Source organism: Octopus bimaculoides, chromosome 3, assembly GCF_046866305.1.
Source record: "Octopus bimaculoides isolate indiv1 chromosome 3, ASM4686630v1, whole genome shotgun sequence".
NCBI lineage: Eukaryota > Metazoa > Mollusca > Cephalopoda > Octopoda > Octopodidae > Octopus > Octopus bimaculoides.
This window is the reverse complement of record NC_142930.1, coordinates 100,525,067-100,552,318: the sequence shown is the minus strand read 5'-3', so window position 1 is coordinate 100,552,318 and position 27,252 is coordinate 100,525,067. Positions and strand designations below refer to the sequence as shown.

The following is a 27,252-nucleotide window of genomic DNA, read 5'->3' as shown; positions in this document are numbered from 1 at the left end:
GTTCTCCTGCTGGTAATGTGTCACATCCACTATGTCTAACAAATTGCCGTGGTCCTTTGTCATCATCTTCATGTGATGCAATACTTTGAGATCACTCTTCATCCCAATTCTTCCTTTGTCTCACTCTTCTACAGGTTCCATACTTGACTCTTCTTTGTACAGCTGTCATCTTTCATACACATCACATGCTCATATCAATACAGTCTCCTCTCTTGAGAGCTACATCTGATTTCTTCTTTATCCAGGTTTTCTCTCAGCTCATTTATACTCCATCATCCATGTATACTAACATTATACCTCCAGCAGAGCACTTTCACACCATTTCTTTTTGGTATTTTCAAATCCTCTGTATTCAATGTCCATGTCTTGCTACACTGCATCATCACATTTTGTACCCAAGTTTCATAAAATCTACTCTTCTCTCTAAAGGAGAAGTCCTTTGTTGTCATCATCGTTCATCGTTTAACGTCCGCTTTCCATGCTGGCATGGGTTGGACGATTTGACTGAGGACTGGTGAAACCGGATGGCAACACCAGGCTCCAATCTAATTTGGCAGAGTTTCTACAGCTGGATGCCCTTCCTAACGCCAACCACTCCGAGAGTGTAGTGGGTGCTTTTACGTGTCACCTGCACGAGGGCCAGTCAGGCGGTACTGGTAACGGCCACGCTCAAAATGGTGTCTTTTATGTGCCACCCGCACAAGAGCCAGTCCAGCGGCACTGGCAACGATCTCACTCATAATAATTCCCTGAACTTCCAATCTGTTTTTACTCTAGCTACTACATTTTCAGAAAACTTACCCTTACTGCTACTGAGCTTATTTACCTGACACAAGCTACTTGGCAGCTGCTTGGGCAGTTAAGCCAAATTTATTTCTCCATGTACTCTAAGTACTTACTGCTAGCTGGCCTGTAACACCACTACATCTCTCCTCATGCATCTATTGTTTACACTGGGTGCATCACATGGAATCTCCTCTTAATCTTTTTATGCATGTCAAGCGCAATCATTTCCTTGACTGTAGTAGGGCACTGTCTTCTTTCATACTTTCCTACGTAAAATATATTTTACTCAGGTAAATGAAGCTATTATTCTCCACAGTGACTGCGTAGTTTCACCTCAACAGAAAATCTTATTGAGATGAAACATGCCAATCACTGTGAAGAATTGTACTATCAAATCCCTCGATAATACATATACTGTATCATCTTCATTATTTAATGTCCTCTTTTCCATGCTTGCATTGGTCAAACAGAATTTGTTACAGCACGTTTTCTACAGCCAGATGTCTTTCATGTCACCAATCCTCACCTGTTTTCAAGGTAATATTTTCCTTCTGGAAAGACTGGACACAAACAACAATATTTGTATGATGAAGCACATTTACAACCATGATGTGATGTCAAGATAAGGGCACACACAAACAAATATATGTATGTGTATAGGCCTTTTCTAGTTTCTCTCTACCAAATCCACAAAGTTTTGGTTGACCTGTGGCTATAGTAGAAGACACTTGCCAAAGTCTCACACTGTGGGATTGAACCTAGGACCACATGATTAGAATGCAAGCTTCTTATCCACACAGCTTAATAAAAGTGACATGCGTTTTTTTTTTTCCTTTTGCAAATATGTATTGTATTTTACCAAGAACACACCTAAATAGATTTGTAACTATTTCCACGCCTTTTTACATGCTACCCTTACAACACAGTAAATTTTAGGAATAGAAGCCTCACTATTATTTCATTCCTCAAACATTTCTGTAAGGCTCTATTTTCATTAAAAAAAAAGACTTAATTTAAACAAAAAACAAAACAAATGAAAAGGAGCAAAAGTCTTTTTATCAGTTAGTCTTCAACCTACACAAATGGGTCTTTATTTAAACACACTAACATTATACTGAACTATTTAATACTCAATGAATTCTATGGTTTACATAAAAATAAATACATATATTCATATATATGACCTATAATTATTATAAAGATTCCACAATATTTCTAAACATTCTCTCTCCATACATACACCCACACTATCTATCTATCTATCTATCTATCTATCTACTTATCTAAACACACACACACACACTCATTCATGAGTATGTGTCCGTAAGAATATATACACTGAATTTTACTTTAGCATAATGAGAGTTCTCTAGATACAGTTTTTATTCTTTTCAATTTCACAGAACTTAACAACTGTTTTCAGTACGTACATGTATATATGTAAATTTTCACACACACACACACACACACACAAAGAAATAGTTAAGTTTTTCAGTAAACAGTTCTAAAGAAAGTCAAAAAGTTTTTTTTTTTAAATCTATTATTAAAATGAACAGGACAAGAGATAACTTCTAGTGACTTTTTGATGTTTTTTTTTTGGTTGGGGGGGGGGGGGGGTTACTTCTTTAGAGTAATGGCAGCAGAGAAATTATAAATGGGCGGGAGTTTGGTAAGCAGGTTAAAGAAACAATTAGAATAGAGTTTTATAAATGAGTGGTGAAGTGTCAATAAGCAAAGAAAGAAATCAGAAATACCCTGAAAAGAAGTACATAATATAAATGATTATATAGAACTGAAATCAACTGTGTTTACCTCGATATTTGAGGGAAGTGAAATAAAGTTTAGATACTTTAATGCTGCTTATACTGGTTAGCCATTGTGAATTCCACTTGATACAGCAGCAGCAGGAAGTAAAATAGTCTGGCGAGATGGATGTAGACACAGAAGAGAGGAGAAAGATGTGCGTGTGTGTTTGTTGAAGGGAGACAGTAGAGGGAAAGTGGAATATTAAAACAAACTATCCTTTAATTCTTATGTCTTCCTCCTTCTCCTCAACCTCCTCTTACTACAACTACCACATCCTCTGTTAGAAAGGATGCTGGTATTGGTTAAACTCTAAAGCAGTGGAACACTACTATGATGACTACTGCACCTTCTCTCACATGTGACACATTCACTGGTGGCCTACATATATAAGTGTCCCAAATAAGACCATTTTATTTTATCTGAGTCACATATTAACAGCAAAGGAGGAAAGCAAACACATACATACAAAGAAAATTTTAGTGAACGAAAATGATGAAGTTGAAATGTTCTTTTCAGACTTTCAGTAAACTGCCAAACTTCTTAGGGGAGTGGACAATAGAATGGAATATTACTACAATATTTGACAATATGTCATCCTAACCAAAAAATATAATTCACTCTTACTATTATTACTTCAACTAACACCATTCTGTTACTGTGCTAAAGACCAAAATAACATCTTTGAGATGAAGAGAAAAAGAACGCACTGGTTCCACATGTAAACATTGCAATTGCCAACAACAGTAAAAATGTAAATAAACACCAATATAGCTAGTAAAACTGTTTTAATTGGACAATGACTAACCAAACAAAAAAAAAAAAAAAAACTGCACAAAAACAGAGAGACAAAGGGAGAAGAGCAATAAACAGTAAAAATTAAAAATTGTATGTAATCATAAAGTTTTTGTCTGGAAGGTGGAAGTTTGTAAGAATGGATGTAGGTGCTATCAAAAAGTATGGGTTCTAGATAATCTGTCTTAAAATTATTCATAAATTAATATTTATATTATTTCACACATATACACATTCAAATTAATTAACATGCACATATTCAGACTAATTTGTACACTAATTTACAGAATAATAATAATACTACAATGAGAAATAGAGAAATTATTTGTATGTATGCATATGCATACACATAAATACTTGGTTTAATTGTTTTGATTTTTTTTGTCAGCAGACTTTGAATAGAATATTTTTCAATGCTTAAACATTAAAAAAAATTGTATATTATTTTTGTTTGAACTAATGACTTAATAATCCAAAATATCAATTATGCAGTCATCTCTAATTATGTTCCCAATAAAACAATTGCTCCAAATTTGCCTAAACCATCCCACATGGAAAAACTATTAGAAATAGTTTATTAGAAACTAAAACCAATTAACCACATTTCTCATATATCTTTCTACTAGTTTTAAAGCTTGGTAAAACACTTTTTTAATGAAATACAAGCTTCCCTTAGCAATGAACAAGATAATTTTAAAAAATTAATGAAGTTAAATCAGATATGGCAATTTTCAAAAACAAAAAAGTTGTTCCTATTTTTCAATGCTTTTTAGTCAGTTTTAGTGTATGGATATAAGCCAGCGTTCTGCAACCTTTTTTCACTTGCGGTACATTTATACTCTTTTCAAAATTCAGCGGCACACCTGAACTCAAAATATAACTAAAAGTATAGGGTAAAACATTATATCCAGGTTACACTGCAGCACACCTAGCATCATTTTGTGGCACACCAGTGTGTCACAACATACCAGTTGCAGAGCACTGATATAAGCTATAATCATTTTGTATCTAAGTATATTTCAGTACAGTAGTTACAGCCTCACATTCATAAGTTACTAATTCTTGATATATGTGGATAAATAATATATAAATGTTCCAAGTCTATGTTGTTGTACTACTTAGAGCTATGCTACAAGTTATGGCCAGCTTTATCTACTAATTACTGATATAAACTCACAGCAGCCAACTTGACTCTTTGGTCAATGTTTTACATCCAATCAACAACACTGTGTATGTTCTGCACTCTGATAGTTGATTCTAAATGGCACTTTTCTCCTCTCTATAAATACGAAGAGGTACAACTCAACACTGTAAATATGTGATAAACTATTTATTATTATTATTGGTGAATGTAATCAACTAAGCCCATCTCACAAAATTTCAGGCCTTGTGCCTATAGCAGAAAGGATTATTATTATTATTATTGCTGTTGTTATTTTGTTTTGTTTTTACAGCTTGCACAGCTGTTCTGAAATCCACACATGTAGGTTGGAAGAGAATTATAGGCTTATCAAGTTGATTTGCTCTAAATATGCTTGGAAATTTCAGTTGGGGGGTGGGGTGGCTAATCAAAAATGGATTATGGGACTTCCATACTATATTGGCATAATATAAGACTTTTTGAAAGGAATACATGCATTTCTTTAGAATTTTATTTCTTTCTTTTCTTTTCTTTTTCAATTTCCTAAATTATTAGAAATATTTATAAAGTAGATTGACAAAAAAAAAAAACACTAAATGAAAGAAAAAATTCCATTTGTTATTGTCCTATATTATAGGATAATATATTTTACATATATTCCATACAATAATATAACAGTACAATTAGTACTAATAAATGTCATGTTCAGAAATAGGAATAAAGAAAACTTTAAGAAGTAACTGAGTTAAAAATGACGTGGCCATGAGCTGAATGAGTGCACAATGATAGGTTTTTTGCTAAAACAGAAAGGTATAGTGCTGACTGATGAATCTTACCATAAATATAACCCATCATAGATACCATCCTTAAAAAAACCTAAAATTCTGCTTCCAATTTCACATGTTTAGATAAGCTGAGAAATGCTTGGATACACATTAAAGCACCCCAAATAGATCTGAACTCAAGTTCTGCAAGCTGGTTAAGCAAGTGTCTTAAGCATTTAATCATTTCACTCTTAAATGATGGCATTAACAGTTTTATGACCCTATTTTTAATGAAATATATAGCCTAAGTATTTCGATCCATTATGAAAATAATCATTTGTAGAGATTTAATAAAACAACTAATTTTTATCATCTATTGGTATTTTAAACTGGCATTTGGAAAGTTTAATATAAATACGAACACATTAAAATAAAGGTTTTGTACTACAGAACCAGATGTAGTCTTAGGTAAGTCAGTACGAAAAGTGTCACAGGAATGAGGAAAATAACTGAAGGTATAAAATGGTTACTCAATACTATAAGGAATACCACAGAAAAGACTTACCTTTGCAAGGAGCTTATTTGATAAGTTCATATACATAATATATTTATATTTTATAATTTCAGATGCAGATTGGAAATGAATAAACTTGTAATGATTTGTAAAGTTTACAAATTTCCAATAAATGTAACTGCTCTTTGCATTGAGTGGTTTTCCACACTACATTTATAACTATATATATATGTGTGTGTAATTAACTTTTGTACCTCAGATAAAAAACAGCTTAGCTAGTTTATTCTTTAATATTATAAATACACATATTCTTAGAATTTACCACACACGTTGAATTAAAAGACTATGACACTGATAAAAGCAATTCCAGCAGTGATAATATTAATTTCTGACCAAACCAATGTCACTTACCATCAAAGAAAGTATGAGTCAATACATGTTAGTCAGAGATCATTTACCAGTCAAACAAATATAAAAGAAAATAGTATCAGTATTATGAAATAAATATAGGACTGACAAGATTTCTCATTTTAATCATTAGGTTTCAAATATTTTATCAAGTAGGAAGGAGGAAGGAAAAAAGAGTATGTAAAGAAACAAAAAAAAAAGCATAAAAATACGGAAATTATAACTACCTCATACTTAACATGGAAACTGGATTTAAAATGACAAGTAAAATATATAAACTAGCAGAGATACCCTTGCTCGGGTTTAAAATGGCATAGTTTTCCCATTGTTTTACTTGTTTCAGTCATGTGACTGCAGCCATGTTAAAGCACCGATGCGTATATATATATATATATATATATATATATATATATATATATATATACTAGCAGAGCCACCCGGCGTTGCCCGGGAATGAAATTGTTGCTTATTGGTACTTACTCTTTTACTTGTTTCAGTCATTTGACTGCGGCCATGCTGGAGCACCGCCTTGAGTCGAGCAAACCAACCCCAGGACAAATTCTTTGGAAGCCTAGTATTTATTCTATCGGTCTCTTTTGCCGAACCGCTAAGTTACGGGGACATAAACACACCAGCATCAGTTGTCAAGCGATGTTGGGGGGACAAACACAGACACACAAACACACACATATATATACATATATACGACGGGCTTCTTTCAGTTTCCGTCTACCAAATCCACTCACAAGGTTTTGGTCGGCCCGAGGCTATAGTAGAAGACACTTGCCCAAAGTGCCACGCAGTGGGACTGAACCCGGAACCATGTGGTTGGTAAGCAAGCTACTTTCCACACAGCCACTCTGCGCCTATACTTGGAAACTTTTACGATAATTAAAATGGGGCTTAAATGAAAAAAATTCACACAGCGAATATACCACATTATTGTTTCACTGTTATATACACAGATATACATTGACGCATGTCAGTCGAAAAGTGAAAGTGTAATAGTAATACTTACTTTAACACTCAATGGTTTTACACTTTTGTATATGACATGTACATACTATTCATGTAAGTGCTTCTTCATATACTATGTTTTCTGTCTTGCCATGCTTATCACTGAGAATGTAGAGGTTATTTTCATCTCCAACTCTAGAACATCCAACATACAGCTGACCATGTGAGAAACAAGGTTGAAGGAGGTTAAGTCCCACCACCTTTAGAGATTGACCTTGTGCTTTGTTGATAGACATTGCAAAGGTAAGTTTGACCGGAAACTGCAGTCTCTTGAACTGAAAGGGGAGATCATTTAAAATGAGAGAGATCCTTGGAATGAAGACATTCTCACCCATCATGCTGCCTGTAATTATTGTTGCTTCCAACACATGGGGCATGGCTGTTTTAACAACCAACCTTGTTCTATTGCAGAGTCTGGGTGCATCAAGGTTTCTTAATAGCATTAAGGGAGCACCTATTTTCACAATCAGAATGTGTGGTGGAAATCCTGGTGGCTGAAGTGAATTGAGGAACTCCACTGGGTAATGCGTTGCCTGTTCTTGATCATGGACAGAGTTAATTGATCTGTATGAACATTCAGGTCCTGAAAGCTGAGTTAACAAATTTAAATTCAGCTTGTCTACAGAATCATTCCTTGGTGCCAGAATTGTTCTTTCACATAGCCACTTGTAACTAACCCTAACCCTGGTTAGTAAATTATGAAATTACTTACATCAGTAAATGTGAACTTGTTAGCGATTGAAAACGTAAACTGTTAGTGAGAACAGTAACGATTGAAGTGAAAGTGATGTTGAATCGAAATTTGTCACTCAGTGAACCAAAGAGCCAGTATCGAAGGTACCAGAAAAAAAGAAAACCTCAGCAACAGGAAAACACAAAACCGTACTTCTGTTAGTAAATGATGAAATTACTGACATCAGTAAATGTGAACTTGTTAGCGATTGAAAACGTAAACTTTTATTGAGAACAGTAACGATTGAAGTGAAAGTGATGTTGAATCGAAATTTGTCACTCAGTGAACCAAAGAGCCAGTATCGAAGGTACCAGAAAAAAAAAACCTCAGCAACAGGGAAACACGAAACCGTACTTCTTCTGTTAGTAAATGATGAAATTACTGACATCAGTAAATGTGAACTTGTTAGCGATTGAAAACGTAAACTTTTATTGAGAACAGTAACAATTGAAGTTAAAGTGATGTTGAATCGAAATTTGTCACTCAGTGAACCAAAGAGCCAGTATCGAAGGTACCTGAAAAAAAAAACCTCAGCAACAGGGAAACACGAAACCGTACTTCTGTTAGTAAATGATGAAATTACTGACATCAGTAAATGTGAACTTGTTAGCGATTGAAAACGTAAACTTTTATTGAGAACAGTAACAATTGAAGTTAAAGTGATGTTGAATCGAAATTTGTCAGTCAGTGAACCAAAGAGCCAGTATCGAAGGTACCAGAAAAAAAAAACCTCAGCAACAGGGAAACACGAAACCGTACTTCTGTTAGTAAATGATGAAATTACTTACATCAGTAAATGTGAGTAAACTTTTAGTGCGAACAGTAACGATTGAAGTTAAAGTGAAGAAAAAACTATGGCTACCGGAAGTTGAGATTGAGGAACATTTTTAAAGAAGTGAATCTTAAATATAAAGCAATATTATTTATCTTAATAAAAAAAAAATCAAATGAAGAGCCTAAGATTTATCCGAGGTCAAATTATTCCTGCATCACGAGTATGGAAGTAAATAGTGAAGCCGTTTTCACGTGATAAGCGATTACACACACATCTCTGTTTTATATATAGTATAGATAGATTACTCTGTTACTTGTTTCAGCCATTTGAGTGTGGCCATGATGGAGTACTGCCTTTTACTTGAAGAAATCGACCCCTGGACTTGTTCTTTGTAAGCCTGGTGCTTATTCCATTGATATCTTCTGCCAAACCGCTAAGTTACAGGGACATAAACACACCAACAACAGTTTCTAAGCAATGGTGGTGGTGGTAAGAACAACAAAAAGACACAAATACACATGAGTATATATATGAAAATAAACAATAAGGATATCCAGAGGTAATGTAGTATGATCGTTTCATGTAACTCCATTTGATTGAACAATGTAATCATTACATCAATTTAAAATGCAGAGCAATCCTCAGCTGCACAAAGACATTAAATTCTATGTCTTTGTGCAACTGAGGATTGCTCTGCATTTTAAATTTTTGAAATGATTACATTGTTCAATTAAATGGAGTTGCATGAAACGATCGTACTGCATTACCTCTGGATAGCCTTGTTGCTTCTTTTGATTTTAATCACCTTACTTTGAAATTGTATGGATAATACCGTACTAAATTCTGGTTCCTCAATTTAAGTACCATCTTCATCATCAGCAGCCAGGTGAAATTGTTAATGGCATTTCATGTCTTTATGTTCTGAATTCAAATTCTGCCAAGGTCAACTCTGCCATTCATCTTTACGAGGTTGATAAATTCAGTACCAGTGAAACACTGGGGTCGATGTAATTGACTAGTAGCCCCCTCCCACAAAATTTTAGGCTGTGTGCCTACAGTAGAAAAGATTACCATCATCATCATCATTATTATTATTATTGAGGCAGTGAAGCTGGCGGGATCAGAGCATTGGGAAAAATGTCTGGCAGCATTATTTGTTCCAGCTTCTTACATTCTGAGTTCAAATCCTGCCATGATCAGCTTTGCCTTTCATCCTTTCAGGGTTGCTAAAATAAAGTACCAGTCAAGTACTGAGGTTGATGTAACTGACTAATACCCCACTCTCCCAAATTGTTGGCCTTGTGCTTAAATTAGAAATCATTATTCATCATCATCACCATCAGCAGCATTTAATATCTGTTTTCCATGCTGGCATGGATTGGACAATTTGACAGGAGCTTGCAAGATGAAGAGCCAGAACAGGTTCCATAGTTTGTTTTGGCATGATTTCTACAGCTGGATGCCCTTCCCAATGCCAACCATTTTACAGAGTGTACTGGCTCACTAAGTTCTGAGTTCAAATCATGTCAAGGTCAACTTTGCCTACATCATTTTGGGGTCACTAAAATAAAGTAGCAGTCAAGCACAGGGATCGGTATAATTGACTTGCCCTTCAAAAATCGCTGGCTTTGTGCCAAATTTAGAAATTATTATAATATTAGCATCCATTTTCCGTACCAACACAGAAAGGCTGATTTCTTTCTCTCCAAATTCCCAAATGGAACAGTTATCTTTACAGTTGTATAACTTTCTGACTAATAATCATTCAACTTGCTTCAAGTTGAAGCAAGCAAAGTAAAGTACCTCACCCAGGGACACAACGCGATAGCTGCTATAAGGCTTTTTAACTTAAGACCTTGTGGATGGTATTAAAGCACCTTAACACCATAGACATTATGTTTCTCTCAAATGAATGACAGCTGGATTCAAAACTACTTTCAGGTCAAGTGTTCTGGTGCATTTCCCAACTATGTTACCAGTTTGAAAATGGAAACTAAAACATCTAACAAGATCACATTTATCTTGTTCTGTTTTAGGTACTACATAGTTGAAATCTTGGCAAACATCCAGCTTACTAATATGTATATCTTCTTGGTTACTTACAGGAATATTTAACATAAAATCATGAAGTGACTTGTACAAAATGCTCAGATTATAAAAAGGCAGACTGTATGTTACTAGATTAATTAGTTCAACAGCAACATGTCATGGATTCAAAATATTATCTTGATTATTAAGAGAACAGGAAAATACTGGTTCCCTATGTAAACATTTCAAAAACAACAGCAAAAACACAAAGCTAGCAGCAGAAAGAAAATTCAGATGCAATAAATGAAGTATGTAAATATAATCATATAAAAAAAAACAGTACAGCTTGCATAATTTTACAGAAACTGCACATGTCAAATACAATGGAATATTTATCTCTATATATTTATAAAGCACAAGATGTGTGTCTGTCTGTGTGTTTGTCATGTCATTATAACTTGAGATCCACTCAACCAATTTTAAAGAAATTTTACACATGCATTACATAGGGTCCATAGAGTGTTATGGGCCAAAAACATTTTCAACTTCTTGCCTAATGCAAGCCCAGGGGCAGATAAACCGTATTTTTTAAGCATTTTTGCAGCGTTAAGCCCCGTTACTTGAAGTTGCTTTCCTCCAAATTTGCAACAAACATTAATCAGGCTCCTCGAATTGCTGTTGACTAAAAAAAAAATTTCCAACGCCGATTATGGGTCCCCACCAAAAAATGCAGATTAATCAGATTTGAGTATACTGCACTGGGTTTTATCTTTGTTTTAGGCCATTTTCTGGTGATAAAATATTGACACTACCTATGCATTATAAGTAGCGTATAATATTTCAGAAAAACCTTTTAGTTCAATTTGGCAGAGGAAATGAGAACATTAAAATTTTTGTCGGCGCCCTGTTGATGCTTCATGTTATCATCCCACACACCACCTGGCCATGTGCACGTGTGCACGGCTGGGTAAAGACACAACAAACCCATTTATCCATTATCCAGAAGTGCCCTGTTGATGTTTCATGTTTCCAATCCTACACAATGCAGCATGGCCCAGCAGCATTTCTGCTTTCTATGTCATCCATGCCCGAACTATATAATGCGAACTGTTCTTACAAAAAAAATAAACTGCTATTTGAGTTTGACCGCATGACCACTTCCAGAAGCTACACTCGCCACCTGCAATTAGTACCCCCATGTTCCCTCTCTCATTTAGTCAGGCATATAAATATAGGGTGTCCCAGAATTAATGATGATTTGAGTGAAATTGGATGCATTTTTTAAAACTCACTTTTATAACTACTATGAAATTTACCAGCAATGCTACAACACCACCTTAAGAATAAACGTAACTATGCCTCTCCTGGTCTCGATGGTGTTACATACCTACTTCTCAAACGTGGTGGCTACTTTCTTCTGAACCAACTTTCATTATTCTTTCAATTCTGTCTTGACAAGGGTGTTACTCCAGAGCAGTGGAAAACTGCCAGTGTTATCCCTCTGTTCAAAAAAGGTGACCGCACATCACCTGTCAACTATCGCCCCGTCAGTCTTACTAGCTGCATCCCCAGACTGATGGAATCCAGTGTCAGAGAAACCCTCTGGAACTTCTGGAAGTCTCACAGCCTCATCCAGCCATCAGAATTTGGATTTATTCCTAATCAACTCATCAAGTTTCTTGAGGACATTACCTGAATCACTGATGGCGGCTCCTGGGTGGATGTTGTTTACCTGGACATTGCTAAGGCTTTTTAATTCTGTGCCACACAAAAGACTTATGGTGAAACTCTCTGCAATAGGTGAAAGTGATGATCTCTATAACTGGTTGAAGTCCTTCATTATCATCCGAAAAGAGGTTGTCACAGTTCTAGGACAGCACTCTTGACCCTATGAGATGACATCTGGTGTACCACAGGGATCTGTTCTTGGCTCCCTTTTATTTGTTGCATATATTAATGATATAGATGCCAACTTAAAGAATGCCACAGTGCTGAAATATGCAGATGACATCAAGCTGTACCTTGAAATAAAGAGGACAGTTCCTGTACACTATAGATCTTTATTGCAATCAAGAACTGGACACAATGCAGCAATGGATCATGGACTGGCAACTCAAGATGGCTGTGGTCAAATGTACCACCATGCATTTTGGGAGAAAAAACCCAGAGTCTACTTACTCCCTCCACAACACTAATCTCAAAAAGTCTTCTTGCGAACGTGACCTGGGCATTATTGTCGACAGCGATTTGCATTGGACAAAACACATTGTTAAAATTGCCAAGAAGGCTGAGGGTGTCTTGGCATCACTTACCAAGTCCTTTGTGAGCCGCTCTCTGGCTATCTATCTGAGGCTATAGTGCAGCCTCACCTGGAATTTGCATCACCGGTTTGGAACCCCTATCTTGCTTGGGATATTAATCGTCTGGAAACCGTTCAGCGATGTGCAACCAAGAGAATACCATCCATCAGGCATTTGCCATATTCTGAACGCTTTACTTCTCTGGGCATGGATACATTGAAACTCCGACGCCTAGCAACTGACTTGGCAGACACCCATAAAACTATTAACCATCTTACTAACAATAACTCTGAGCATCTTTTCAAATTCCACCTGTCTAACACCTGTGGACATGTTTACAAAGTCAGAAAACAGCACAGCTCCCATGACTTTTGGAAACATTTTTTCACGCTAAGAGTTGTTGAAGTATGGAACAAACTGTCAGCATCAGTTGTTAGTTGTTAGAGCACTGCATTCTTCAAAACTTCCATGCTTCCTGAGATTCGCCAACACTACACCTGATTTTCTCCCCTCCATAGACATGCAAGCATGTATTTGACTCATACACTGTTCACTTTCCAGACATTTGTACATAACTGCATATGCTTTATGTGCACTTTTGACAAGTTGTAGTGCACCTGAGCACTGTATACAATAATTTCATTATTTATTTATTTATTTATTTATGTTTATCATGTTTAATATGTGTTAAAAGTGTATAAATTTTGAATTTTGTTTATAATTTTATTTTCATTCCTGTTGGACCCCTCTTATTTGTCCATGACAACTTTTTTTCAATTTGGCAGCAATCATTTAGCTGAGCTTAAAGAACACATTCAGTTAGCAGTGCAGGAGCTAACTCCTGAAATGCTTCAAAATGTATTTCACAATCCTAAGGAGAGATTCGAAGTATGCAGAGATACAGACATGTTGAAAATTTTCAATAAAAGTTTGATGTAAGATTTATAAATCTATTTGTTTTGGTAATAAACATAAAATTCTGGAACACCCTGTATGATGTAGCATTGTTAGTTGTTGTGTTGCTTGAGTAAATATTAAAATCAAAGGTCTTCTTGCCATAAACATCTCATCTTTTTGTTAAGCATATTGTATCAAGGAGTATATTATCCAAAATGTATCTCTCCTTTATTGGTGTGGCTGTGTGGTTGAGAAGCTTGCTTTCCAACCATGTCACCTTGGGTTCAGTCCCACTGTGTGGCATGTTGGGCAATTCTCTCTTGTTACAGCTCCATGCTAACTAAATCCTTATCTATATATATAAAAATGAGAATGTGTGTCTGTCTGTCTGTCTGTGTGAATCCCTAAAACTCGAGAACTACGCAACCAATTTCATTCAAATTTTACACATGCCTTACTTAGGGTTCCAGTTGTGTTTTAGTCAAAAAAAATTATTAACTTCTTGCAGAGTTCAAGCACACGGCAACATAATATCTCCTCCACTATTTAAGTATTACGTGTCAAAAGTGAAACAAAAACACTCATGTCAAATACTTTCACTTTAAAAATGAAACTATTCCACTAACTGAAACAATCACATTTCGATACTGTAGTGACAGATACTTTCACAGAGAGAGAAAGAGAGAAAGAGAAAGAGAGAGAGAGAGAGAGATGTATATGTATACATATAGATGTACACGTATATGTATACATATATATAGATCTATACATACATGTATATGTATACATATGTGTAGATGTATATATATATATATATATATATATATATATATATATATATAGATGTACATGTAATATGTACACATATATACATATATACATGCATACAGATATCTATACATATATACACCCATCACACACACATGCACACAAACACACACATTAGTCATTTGTTTTCTTATCCAAAACTACGTCAAAAGTACTGAATGGATCTTTATGAAATTTGGAAATTATATTCTTTGCATAACGGCCATAACTCCCATGAAAATTCATATATTTTTGATGTTGATGAAATTTTAACCCGAACATAACAGATGAGCATTATTTAGAAAATGATGTCACACGTTATCGAGGCTACCATTCTTTCTGGATGTGCAAAAAGGGATGACGTCTTTATTCCAAGAATTCCTCTTACTCCATCAGGAGCAGACATTCCTTTTACACTCAGAAGACTACAATTCCCCCTTCGTGTGACTTTTGCCATGTCCATAAACAAATATCAGGGTCAAACACTGTCTGTAGCTGGTCTTCTCTTGGAAGAGCCCTGCTTCTCACATGGACAACTGTATGTTGGCTGCTCAAGAGTGGGCAGCAACAAAAAACCTATTTGTATATGCTCCACAAGGGAAAACAAGGAACATAGTTTACAATGAGGTGTTATAATCACAACAGCAAGAAAGTATGTACGTGATCACCTTCTTTTACGAAACTTCATTGACTTTCATATATTTATATTGATATACATATATATACGTGTGTTTGGGTGCGTGTGTGTATATACATCTCTATATATAAAGATGATGCGTAGTCTAGACGGCGTTTTTAGATTTCATTATTCTCTTTAACCCGGGCAACGCCGGGTATTTCTGCTAGTGCATTATATAATTGCCATTACTGTATTGACATATAAAATAACACATACAACTCACTTATTATTGTCATATAATAAACAAACAGAAGTTCGTGTGTGAAATTGATCTTTTTTCTATTTCAATTATTACATGTTTTTTTCTTATAAAATATACACATACAGGAGGAGTAAATCTATATATATATAATAACACTTTGAATGTGGCTCAGATGAAAGAGTAATATCCAATCAACAATGAGTATTACTGCTAGTAATTTATAAATTCTGGATCAGGAATTTTAAATTTATAGTCTAAGCATTTCTTTCTGAACAGAGCAATTGAAATGATACTTTTTATAGTGCATCCCCTCTAATTATGAATAAGACATTATTCAATCCGTAGTTCTTTTGAAAATGATCTTGTGTCCATATTATTCACAAGAGCAGAGTTTCTTTGTTCAGGATCAAAATATATTTCAATCCCAAACTGTTAAGAAACCACTATAAAAACTAAAATTTAAATTTAAATAAATAAGTGCACATTCTGGGCCATATTTAAAAGTATTCCTTTCTACTCTAGGCACAAGGCCTGAAATTTTTGGGAAGGGGGCCAGTCGATTAGATCACCCCCAGTACGCAACTGGTACTTGATTTATTGACTCCGAAAGGATGAAAGGCGAAGTCGACCTCGGTGGAATTTGAACTCAGAATGTAAAGACATGAAATACCGCCAAGCATTTCGCCCGGCATGCTAATGTTTCTGCTAGCTCACCACCTTATTTAAAAGTATTAATACAAAAGCTTTGATTCACCAACATTCTTCAGTCCAATTTCAGTCAAGTTGTGCCATCCCTCTATCATCTATATAAATAGTTACTTGCATTCAATATCCTAAACCAAGAAAGGTTCCACTTAGACTTCAATCTTAAGAGCAACAACATACACAAATAGTAGGGAAAACTGAGCATTCCTAAAAATATAATAATTTCTTTACTTTGTGAATTTATCTGTGAGTGCACCAACCAAATTCAATCACATAAATCTGTGTATCATAGTTAGGAAATCAGTCTGAGCCCAGATTTTAACTTTGTTTAGACTCAGATCAGCCCTTATGGAGCAGAACTATAACCAAGGTATGCTATTTTTGACCATTCCAATTTTTGCTTAAATACACAGGACCCAGGGCAACATTATCTAACAAGTCCTTTTTAAGATTGAGAGTTATTTAAATGACATCTGATTGTAATTTCTAGCAGACTATCTACATCTGTTGAAAACACAATGAAATCAGATTTCTCAAGATAGCACATTTTTGTGTGTTGGATCCACAAGTTTACCAAGGTTAGTCAGAAGCTGTTTTTTTAAAAACTATTTTGCCAGAATTATTGATCAATGTTTACCAATTATATTCCTTTTGCTCACACCTGCTCTCACAATTTGTGCTGAAGGAGCCAATGAGGAAGTCTCTACATCAAACATAGGCAACCTTTTTTGAGAAATGGATCACAGACATGGCTCATCATCAGACAGGCAACACTACTGAAACCTTCATGTTAATGTTTTGTTAGGCATGCCATTCAGAGAGCCCTATGGACTGCAGATTGCCCATGACTGCTCTACAGTCACATAACCTGCTAGGAATAGCAACCAAATCTCAAATTACACTCTAGAATATGACAAGAAAAGGAAGGACACTGGATGATGGAGTCCTTGATGAACAAAAAAATGGGTCAGATATGACTGAAACACCTTTGACCATAAGTTTACTCAATAAGGATCGACCTGGAAGTAAACAACATTTGTGCTGGATAAATAGCATGTTTTATCCATATATCAGTTTTAGTGCACATTTATTAAGATTGCAACAAATAAATTTGACGCTTAATTGTAATTTCACAAGGAAAGTAATCAAAGTTGAGATATTTTCTGCTCTTTGATTTCCCAATTCTCTGTTACCACCTTGTTATATCACCCTTTAATCTGCAGCAGACAGTTGTAATTAAGAACAGAGTCCAGAAATATGAAAATATCTAATTTTGAAGAACCATTTAACGATGGTGATATGAAAACCAGTTAATAATTCTTTAAATTAAGAAGACAGAAAAAGGTAACTGATTAGGAAAAAAATAATTTTAAAGGTATTGTACTGAAAATATAAAAACATACGTTTGTTGGTATTTATCAACGCTGTCATCAGCAAATCCTCGATCAAATAGTTGGTTTTCTGGTGACAAAGCATCATCTGCTAAGGCATTATTGTTAGAATTGCCATTTTTGTTTACTCCATAGGGGCCTGTCATAAAAACCAAAGAAGAAACTTGAATTAAAAAGAGTCAGTGTAAGAGGGAGAGAAATATTTTTTATATTCACTGTTCCAGCCAGCATGGGTGAGAGAAGTTTTCAAATATCTACTGCATGTAAGTCATTGAACCAAATAGCTGTGTAGCCCCAGGCCAATCTTATACTCAGAAAACTCATTATCAAAGGCCTTCAAATGTTGACCACTTTGCCTTTTAAGTTGTACAGGGTGAGTGAAAAGTAACACCCAGTTTCTGGGAAATCATGCCTTTCTTTGTTGTTTTGCAGGATATTATGGGCTGTTTTGAAAGTTACTAAATCTGGATCATGTATCAAGTTGTTAATACTCTTTGATATCCCAACTTGTAAAACAAAAATTAGGAGTCAAAAGTCACTCCCAAATGGGAAGTCATACATATCAATCCTAAAACAGGAATGGAGTGCTACTTTTGACTCATAAGAGAGGGACTACCTTATCTTATGTATCCTTTCTTTGTTTAAGATGATAGAATGTAACTAGAGGGAGATTTGATTCCACTTAATCAATCAGTTATTAAGATTTTTTTAAAATCTTTTCTTTACTCTGGTTTGTCCAGGAGGAAAGGGCTGTACTCGTGGCCTTTGCAGGCTCACTGGGACAGATGAGAGGCAGCTATTTTCAACAAGTTTGGCCAAGGCAAATAGGCTTGCTTAAGGAATACAGTACAATGGCTGTAGTCATTGGAAATAAAACAAATAAAAGGGCAAGGAGAAAAGTAGTAAAGAGACACAGAGAAAATTTCAAGTGGAAGGAGAGATAGGAAGAGTAATACAAGAAAGGAAAGGCAGAAGAAGAAAAATACAAGAGAAAGGAAAGGCAAAAGAAAAAGAGAAATACAAGCAAAAGGAAATAGAAAAAGAAAAATAATGAATAAAGAGTAAAGAAGGTGATAAAAGGAGTAATAGCTTACCTTGTAAGAGAGACTGAAGACGCTGTGAAACAGCAAACAATTTATTTAATTTCTTCTTTAGTTTCAGCTGATGAGAAATATCATGGACACAGTCTTCAATCAGTTTCTCAATATCTGACAAATACAATGCAAGTTGCTTGCTGACATTGTAGCTCTCAGACAGATGCTTCAGCAGTATTACCACTTCTGAGATTGTGCAGTTAGCTGAAGTCATCATTGATTGTTGTGGGCTTTTTAAGAGTTTACTAGATATTGCAGAATCATTATTAGCAGACAGAAGTAAAGTTTTGCTCTTTCGTGGAGAAGATTGTGGAGGAGGTTGGCTGGCATTAAGATCAGTCAAATAACCTGATAAACACTCCTTACCAACACCAGACAGCCGTTGTTCATTCTTATGAACAGCAAGTTCTGACTGCAAAGAGTTGATTATCTCAAGGTCTCGCTGAATCTGATCATTTAGTTCAGCCACTTGGCTCTTTAGTCTATGTACACTCTCTGTACATGCAGGTTGTTTACAATGAAAATCCAACTGAGTGTCATTAATTGTTTTAATCTGACCACCACCAGTTATCTTACATGGAGGACAATCTTTGGAAAAGGGTGACTTTGAATATATACTTTTTTCTGAAGAATTTCGAGGAGATTTCCCAGTTTTCTCAAGAGCTTTTTTGTACCATTCAACCTCATTATTTTGCAGATTAATCACAGCATCCATTTCTTTTATTTTATCTTTTAATTGCAAAACTTGAGTTTCTGAATCAAGCGTTTCATCCAATTCTTGGTAAGACTGACTTTTTAAAATGCTTGTGTTTCGTTCCTTCTTACTTCTTGAACGCCTATGATGTGCAGAGTTTTCTTTGTCAAAGGATAATGAAGGGCTACCTCCAGCAACATAACCAGTTTTCATACATCGACAGTATTTTCGATCTTCTCGGAGTTTGCGAATTTCTTTAGCCATGTGGATTATCAACTCTGGTTTAAAAGGTGGCTCTGAAGTATCATCTTGACTACTCATGGAAATTTGTTGTTTTAAAATAGAAATAGTGTTGCTGGCTTTGTTTAATTCCATTTTCAAATCAACTACTTCTTTTTTAAGTTGGTTTACATCAGGAACATGTTTGGGGTCAATTTCTCCATGATCTACCAGTCCTAGTTTTGTACGAAGTAGTTCATTTTCTTTATTCTTCTTATCAAGAAGTGTTTGTAAGACATCTAGTTGTAACTGGAAATGTTCCTGCTGCAGTGAGGATTTTGTAAAACTGTTGTTCTGCTGGGACAATGGCTTTTGTTCCGGATAAGATAGAGAAATGGATGGATTGCCTGAACATGACTGTTCATCTAATATAAATTGCTGAAGACTATGGCTTGTTGCTGGAGTGCTACAAGAGGTTGATCGAGTGCCAGACACCTTGAAATGTGATTTATTACCACTCAGAATAGGTTTAGGTAAACTTGCACCCAATTTTGATAGAGGTTTTGTAGTTTGACCATGCAAGTTAGCTATTTCCTCACTGCCACTACCATAGGTTTCAGTTGGACTCACATCTTGGGCTATGGACAAAGGCATTACTGGCACACCATTACCTGTAACATAAAAAAAAAATATTTACAATACTTAATAGTTACTACAAGTGGTGGGTGTTGAAGGAAATAATAAGTAGTGGAGGCTTCACTCCATTGCTATTCTGTATTCTCTTTTTCTTGCATGTTTTTCTGCAGTAGGGATGGAATGATGGCTCAGTTTTGTCTGAATTAATACATTCTAGGTATTGAGTAGTCTTTTTTTCTTTTGTACATCTCCCCCAAACACATTTGGAATACCAATGGAGGGGGAAATAAAGGAGTAAATGCAGTAGAGTTTATTCATATAAGCTGATGATTCACTTAGTTACAAACACACATATATATATATATATATATATATATATATATGATTATAATACAGACAATCAAAACTAATTTTACTAGTCAATTAATTAATTAAGAAATGAGTTTAATTCAAGAATGCAAGAGCTGATTTTGTATAATGTTATATCAATTTATTATTTTAAAATTAGTATGTAATATTAGAGTAAATTGAGGTAAAAATTAGCCAAAGCAATAAACAATAGTTGAACAATTAAGACCGAAACAGAAAATTCCTGTATAACTTACTTGAATGGTCAAGAGACTGGCTGGATCGGTGATGAGAATCCAAGTCAGCTTTGAGTTGTCTAAACATGTTTGAGCGTAGTTTATTATTTTGGTCAATTCCTTGCTCTAACTGTTGCCTTAAATTCTGTAGAGCTAACAATTCTCTCTCAACATGGCTGTACAAAAGAAAGATTAATGTGTGTCTATAATTAACTGCATATTTCTTTCTTCTACATTTAACATTATTTTTACTGGTTTTTATTTGCAGATGAAATATAAGTAACAGTGTTACAATTACCTTGGCTCTTCAAAGGCACTTTTGCGAAGAGAAACCCAGATATTTTGTTCTGTTAATAATGAATCTCTTAATGCTTTCATTTCTTCTAGCTGCTGCTGCATTAATTCCCACATCTGCTAGGGAAATCGTAAAATTTACAATCAAATTTATTTGACCAAACAAATATATATTGGATGTGTAACTTGTATGGAAAGCAAAGTACAAGTGGCTGGGCAGAGGAGGAAAGGACAAGATTAGATCTCAATGCTAGGTTTCATTGTTATGATGATGCAGGAAAAGGTGAATGGAAGTTTTCTACGCTTACAGGCCCCACCTGAGTATAGAACATTGGACAGTTAAACAACGATAATGATGATAATGGTGATGATGATGATATAGCTTTTTAAACTGAATATGAATCATATCAATTTCAGAGAGACTACAAAAGTTCAAGGGTGCAGTCCTTCCTCCTGATTGTTATTACTTCACCCACTTCAAAACTAAAAAAAGGAAGGATCTCCATTGGTCATGAATGACCATTGGATTGTACCTAGAAAGTTGCCCTCCAAGGCACAAGTCCAGGCAAGGTTGTTTATAGAAGACCAACAGTTGCTCATGCATACCACTGATGTTATCCAAGAGAAAGGCAAAGGCCAATACAGCTTGGCACCAGTGACATCACATCTCAATTCTACAGCTGAGTGAACTGGAGCAACATGAAATAAAGTATCTTGCTCAAAAACACAACACACAGCCTGGTCTGGGAATCAAACTCACTGTCTCATGATTGCGAACCCAATGCTCTAACCACTGAGCCATGTGCCTTCAAAACTACCTAATATGTTAATCATATATGTAAAATATGTTGGCAGGTTGTATGCAAGCCTTCATCTTTTGGTTTTGTTTTCCTTAAATGCTTTGTCAGATCTTTTCCAAGATTTCCATGACTGGTGGGAGGAAGAGAGGCAGTTATTCTTATGGCGGGGGGGGGGGGGGGGTCTGGTCTGAATCTTTGCAATAGAGTGGACTCTTGTAAAGGCACTCATGGGCCAGTAGGTGGTGGTAGATTAAGCCTGCTGCCAAAGAACTAGAATGTTCACTTCTAAGGCCTACCACAATTTTTCTCTGCCAAATTTTACCCAAGATCAAACCTGAGACACTCAAAACTGAAAATTCATCAGTGAGTGTCATTTGACATAATGTATGATAAAATGCTCACAACAGATTTTATCTCCCTTGTTCGTAAAACATTTTGAAAATTTTTAAATGCCAAATTGTGGCTTAGGCTAGTTTTAGATTTGAAACTAAGTATAGTTAAGTAATTCTCACTGAAATGAGATACCAACAAATATATATTATAAGACTTTTTTAATCATGTGGTAAAGGGTTTACAAACAGTTTTGTTCTTTTTATAATAATTTGATAATATTTTGCTTTTAAGTTTTTTTATTAAATATTCTTCAAATTCAGATGCTTAAAATTAGTGTTATGTAAATTTTAATATTTTTAACTGTTAACTTTCACTGTACTATGTTCTTCAATATCGTGTAACTGTTGTTGGCACTCCGTCGCTTACGACGTCGAGGGTTCCAGTTGATCCGATCAACGGAACAGCCTGCTCATGAAATTAACGTGCAAGTAGCTGAGCACTCCACAGACATGTGTACCCTTAACGTAGTTCTTGGGGATATTCAGTGTGACACAGTGTGACAAGGCTGACCCTTTGAATTACAGGCACAACAGAAACAGGAAGTAAGAGTGAGAGAAAGTTGTGGTGAAAGAGTACAGCAGGGTTCGCCACCATCCCCTGCCGGAGCCTTGTGAAGCTTTAGGTGTTTTCGCTCAATAAACACTCACAACGCCCAGTCTGGGAATCGAAACCGCGATCCTATGACCGCGAGTCCGCTACCCTAACCACTGGGCCATTGCGCTTCCACTCGGAGTAACTATTTCAATAGTAAATAGAATTTCAAGTGTTTTAAAAATTCCTTTTAGTGATTATATTATAAAGGATAAAACTTTTTGAGTTATTAAGTATTTTAGTTTGCTGAATTTTTAAATAAATATAAATTTTCTTGATATTTCACTTACACTTTTCTGTCTTACTTTCTTTTTTTTCCATGTTTGTTCTCCAGCATTAAAACATGCTCAAATCTGACAATATAGTGTATGTTTTCAACCCATTTCTATTCACAGCATGCAGTTTGATAATGCTTAAACTACTAACTCTTTCTACTCAACTACACAATGACAAGACTGAAAAGAAGCATAACTGCTTAAAAGTAAAAAAACTTCCTGACAGAATGTTACCACTAACAACAACAACAAAAATCCAGAAAAGGAACTCTGTGAGAACAGCAACTGCAAGGTCCTTAGAACAAGTGCTGAACAAGGCTTCCAGTAAACTTTCTTTTCTATTCTAATGGTAAAATTTATCTAATCAGAGTAACACAGGGTACTTAGTGCTAGTCTTAAACAATATAAATCCCTGAAAATGATAGAGAACTGACAAATGTATTGGAGCAAAGGCCGTGGTGGTGAGAAAGTTGAGAATGTCAATTTCTAACATTGGCATAGAGTTATAAATTTGTAGGGAAGCGGACTAGTGAATCCAGTTGACTTCAATATATGACAGACACCTATTTTATTGACCCTGGAGAAATAACATTAAATACTGATAAGTCATATAATCCAGCAAATCACCATTTCAGCTCCTTCACTCTTCATATAAAGTCACAATAATAATAATAATAAGTACTAGTCTTTTTGATTATCATAATTTATGAAAATTAAAATGAATAATTAAGATTATTGACCTTCTGATCAGATTCTTTGACACTGCTGCGACAAGGTGAACTAGCTTCAGATGCACGATCTCTCATGTGAACATATTCTTTCCGCAGTTCCAGCAATGCTTGATTTTCTCGTTCAAGTTCCATCATACGCCCCTGCATCTTTTCCTTATGAACAAAAACACAAAATATAATTTGACATAAGATATGATTCAAAACTAAATTCTCACAAGTCTTGATGTTGTTTCAAAACCAATTGACTAACAAGGCTATTATCCCGTGGAAATATAAATTAACAAAATACTCTCTAGAATTCAGCAATAACAATATAAGAAACATAATATGCGAGTCCTGAAGCCATACCAAAAAGCCAACAGTTGCAACCTTATTTTTGGCAATGTTTTAAAATATATTTTTGAGAGAATAAACAAAGAAAAACACAAGGATAACAAACAGATATTAATATTACAAGAGTGTAATGTAAAATTAATGACAAATTTCGCACAAAGTGACTTCACATGTGATGGAGATAGCAGAAGTAGATTATCACAAGAAATACAAGCATTAAGATAAAATTCATTGTGATATTGCATGTGTAATTTACTGCAAGTTATTGGTCACTGGTAGAAAGTTAGTTGCAGAAGTGGGACTAAATGGAATGAGAAAAGGAAGAAGAATGTAATTGATTGAAGAGATGATGGTTGTAGCTAGCAAAGTTAGTTTAAATCATTCTAACAATGAGGATCAATCAATTTCTGTGAGATGAAACAACCAGTGTAATACAGGTGACTATTTAGACCAGAGAATGAAGGTAATAATAACTTAGTAGAATTCTAAAAAGACATATGGTCAAAAGTTGCAGTAAGGTAAACGTCAAATTTATCTCCTAAAACAAAATTTACTGAGAAAAATATTAATCTGGATTAGATTGATTATATTTTTAACAGCTTATTTTGTACAGCTGGCAACAGTTATAGGGCTCAGATAAAGAACATTTGCCCCAATAATATGCTGATATCTATATTTGAAAAAACATGCTATCATGGCAAAAATGGGTATAAAATAAAAGAGAGGTAACAGCAAAAATAAGCTGAAAGAATTAAAGTTAAGAAATTTTAATTTTTAATAATGAAAGGAAATTTGTTTTTGAACTGTATATCTATAATTTTACAGGAAATACCATTTGAAGAATTTATCTTCATGTAGAATAAACTAGTACAGGTCAATCTGGTACAGACCAGCTATCTTCAAAGAAAAACATCTAAACTTATGTTTCAGTTACATTATTTTTTTACATGACAATTCAGTGTCAGGGTTTTCTGTACTAGATGGGAATGAATAAAGATAATTATGATAAGGAAGAACACCATCATCAACATCAACACATATGCACACACCATTTACATGTTGCAGGAAAATTAATTTCAAATTACAAATCAAACAGTTGCAGGGAGCCCTGTTTGTTTAATTTTGATAATGAGGACAACTAGGATTTCAAGACGCAGTAAAAAGTGACTTCGCACAAAGTGACTTCACATGTGATGGAGATAGCAGAAGTAGATTATCACAAGAAATACAAGCATTAAGATAAAATTCATTGTGATATTGCATGTGTAATTTACTGCAAGTTATTGGTCACTGGTAGAAAGTTAGTTGCAGAAGTGGGACTAAATGGAATGAGAAAAGGAAGAAGAATGTAATTGATTGAAGAGATGATGGTTGTAGCTAGCAAAGTTAGTTTAAATCATTCTAACAATGAGGATCAATCAATTTCTGTGAGATGAAACAACCAGTGTAATACAGGTGACTATTTAGACCAGAGAATGAAGGTAATAATAACTTAGTAGAATTCTAAAAAGACATATGGTCAAAAGTTGCAGTAAGGTAAACGTCAAATTTATCTCCTAAAACAAAATTTACTGAGAAAAATATTAATCTGGATTAGATTGATTATACAGTAAAAAGAACTTACAGCATCCATTCGAGCCTTATGTTCAAAGTTCCATGCAGTAAAGAGTTCCTAAAGAAAAAGAAGAAAAGGACAATGATCAATTAACTTCTTCCAAGCAGTAATCAACAAATCAAAAATAATCTATTTTCCTAAAAGTTAGTAGACCCAAAGGTAATAATTTTTATGAGATGAAAGAAGTTCTTGGAATAGGATTAAATTCCAAAAGTACAGCAATCCATCAATTTCAAACTGTTCTTCTGAAGACTAATTAATATATTTATGTAAAACAGAAATCTATAAAGTTATTAAATATATAAAGGCTGTTATACTTGTGATTTAAGACAGCAGAAAATGTTTTTATAATGTAGATTTTGTTTTATAATAGAGTATAATCAGAAAAGGGAGGGTAGTGCTCAAGACCTCTGAAATTGGTAAGCAGAAGGGAGGGATACGCCAAAGGCACACTAAGGTATTGAATTATCTTTAGATTGGAGACATGTACCAAATGTTTGCAACTTGGTTAATGGTAACCACGGGCCAAGTGGTAACATTAAACCAAGAAATGAATTTATTAGTTCTATCACACCCAAATAACTTTAGTCCAATGAGTTTCTGCAAGGTTTTGGTCAATTTGAGGCGATGGTGGAAGACACTTACCTCAGGTGCTGTGCAGAGGGATCAGAATAATTAATCACATGACTGTCAGTGCCCCCACTTTGTTACATTTTACTTACATAAACACAAACGCACATGCGTGTGTGTGTGTGTGTGTATATGCAAGAGCACCAACAATGATGCAAATAGAACACAACAGTATTATACCTTACCTCTTTAGCCTTTTTAAGTTGTTCCTCAAGGTTCTGTAATTTCTCATTAACTAAAATAAAATAATAAACACATTGTGTTATATAAAATATCCATCGTCATCAGTTGACAATAATTATAATAATAATTTAAAAGGTTTCAGAATAATAATTTAATAATAATAATAATAATTTTAAAGGTTTCAGAATAACAATTTAAAAGGTTCAGAAGCTTTGATTGTTCTACATTCATTTTCCATGCTAGCACGGGTTAGGTACAGGTTAGATGCATATATTACTGAGACATTGTTCTCCAACTGGGTGTTTTTCTTGTCACTAATCCTTCCATGATTTTCAAGCAGGAAATAAATTTAATAAGTTGTTTGATCATGGAGAAAAGTTCAAGCCTGCCTTGAGCCTATGTTGGTCTCTATAATACTTAAATGACTTAAAAGCT

At 34.8% G+C, this 27,252-nt stretch overlaps 1 protein-coding gene across 1 annotated transcript in view; it reads right to left on the bottom strand.

Annotated features, from left to right (window-relative positions):
- LOC106872086 (uncharacterized) overlaps positions 1-27,252 on the bottom strand; it is a 146,137-nt gene that overhangs the window by 23,813 nt on the left and 95,072 nt on the right. The window contains exons 27-33 of the mRNA XM_089349422.1: positions 26,820-26,869; positions 26,014-26,061; positions 24,066-24,209; positions 21,271-21,383; positions 20,994-21,148; positions 18,840-20,423; positions 17,758-17,884 (exon numbers count right to left, since the gene is read on the bottom strand). Coding sequence (XP_089205548.1) covers positions 17,758-17,884; positions 18,840-20,423; positions 20,994-21,148; positions 21,271-21,383; positions 24,066-24,209; positions 26,014-26,061; positions 26,820-26,869 — 2,221 coding nt within the window. The remainder of the gene's footprint in view (positions 1-17,757; positions 17,885-18,839; positions 20,424-20,993; positions 21,149-21,270; positions 21,384-24,065; positions 24,210-26,013; positions 26,062-26,819; positions 26,870-27,252) is intronic.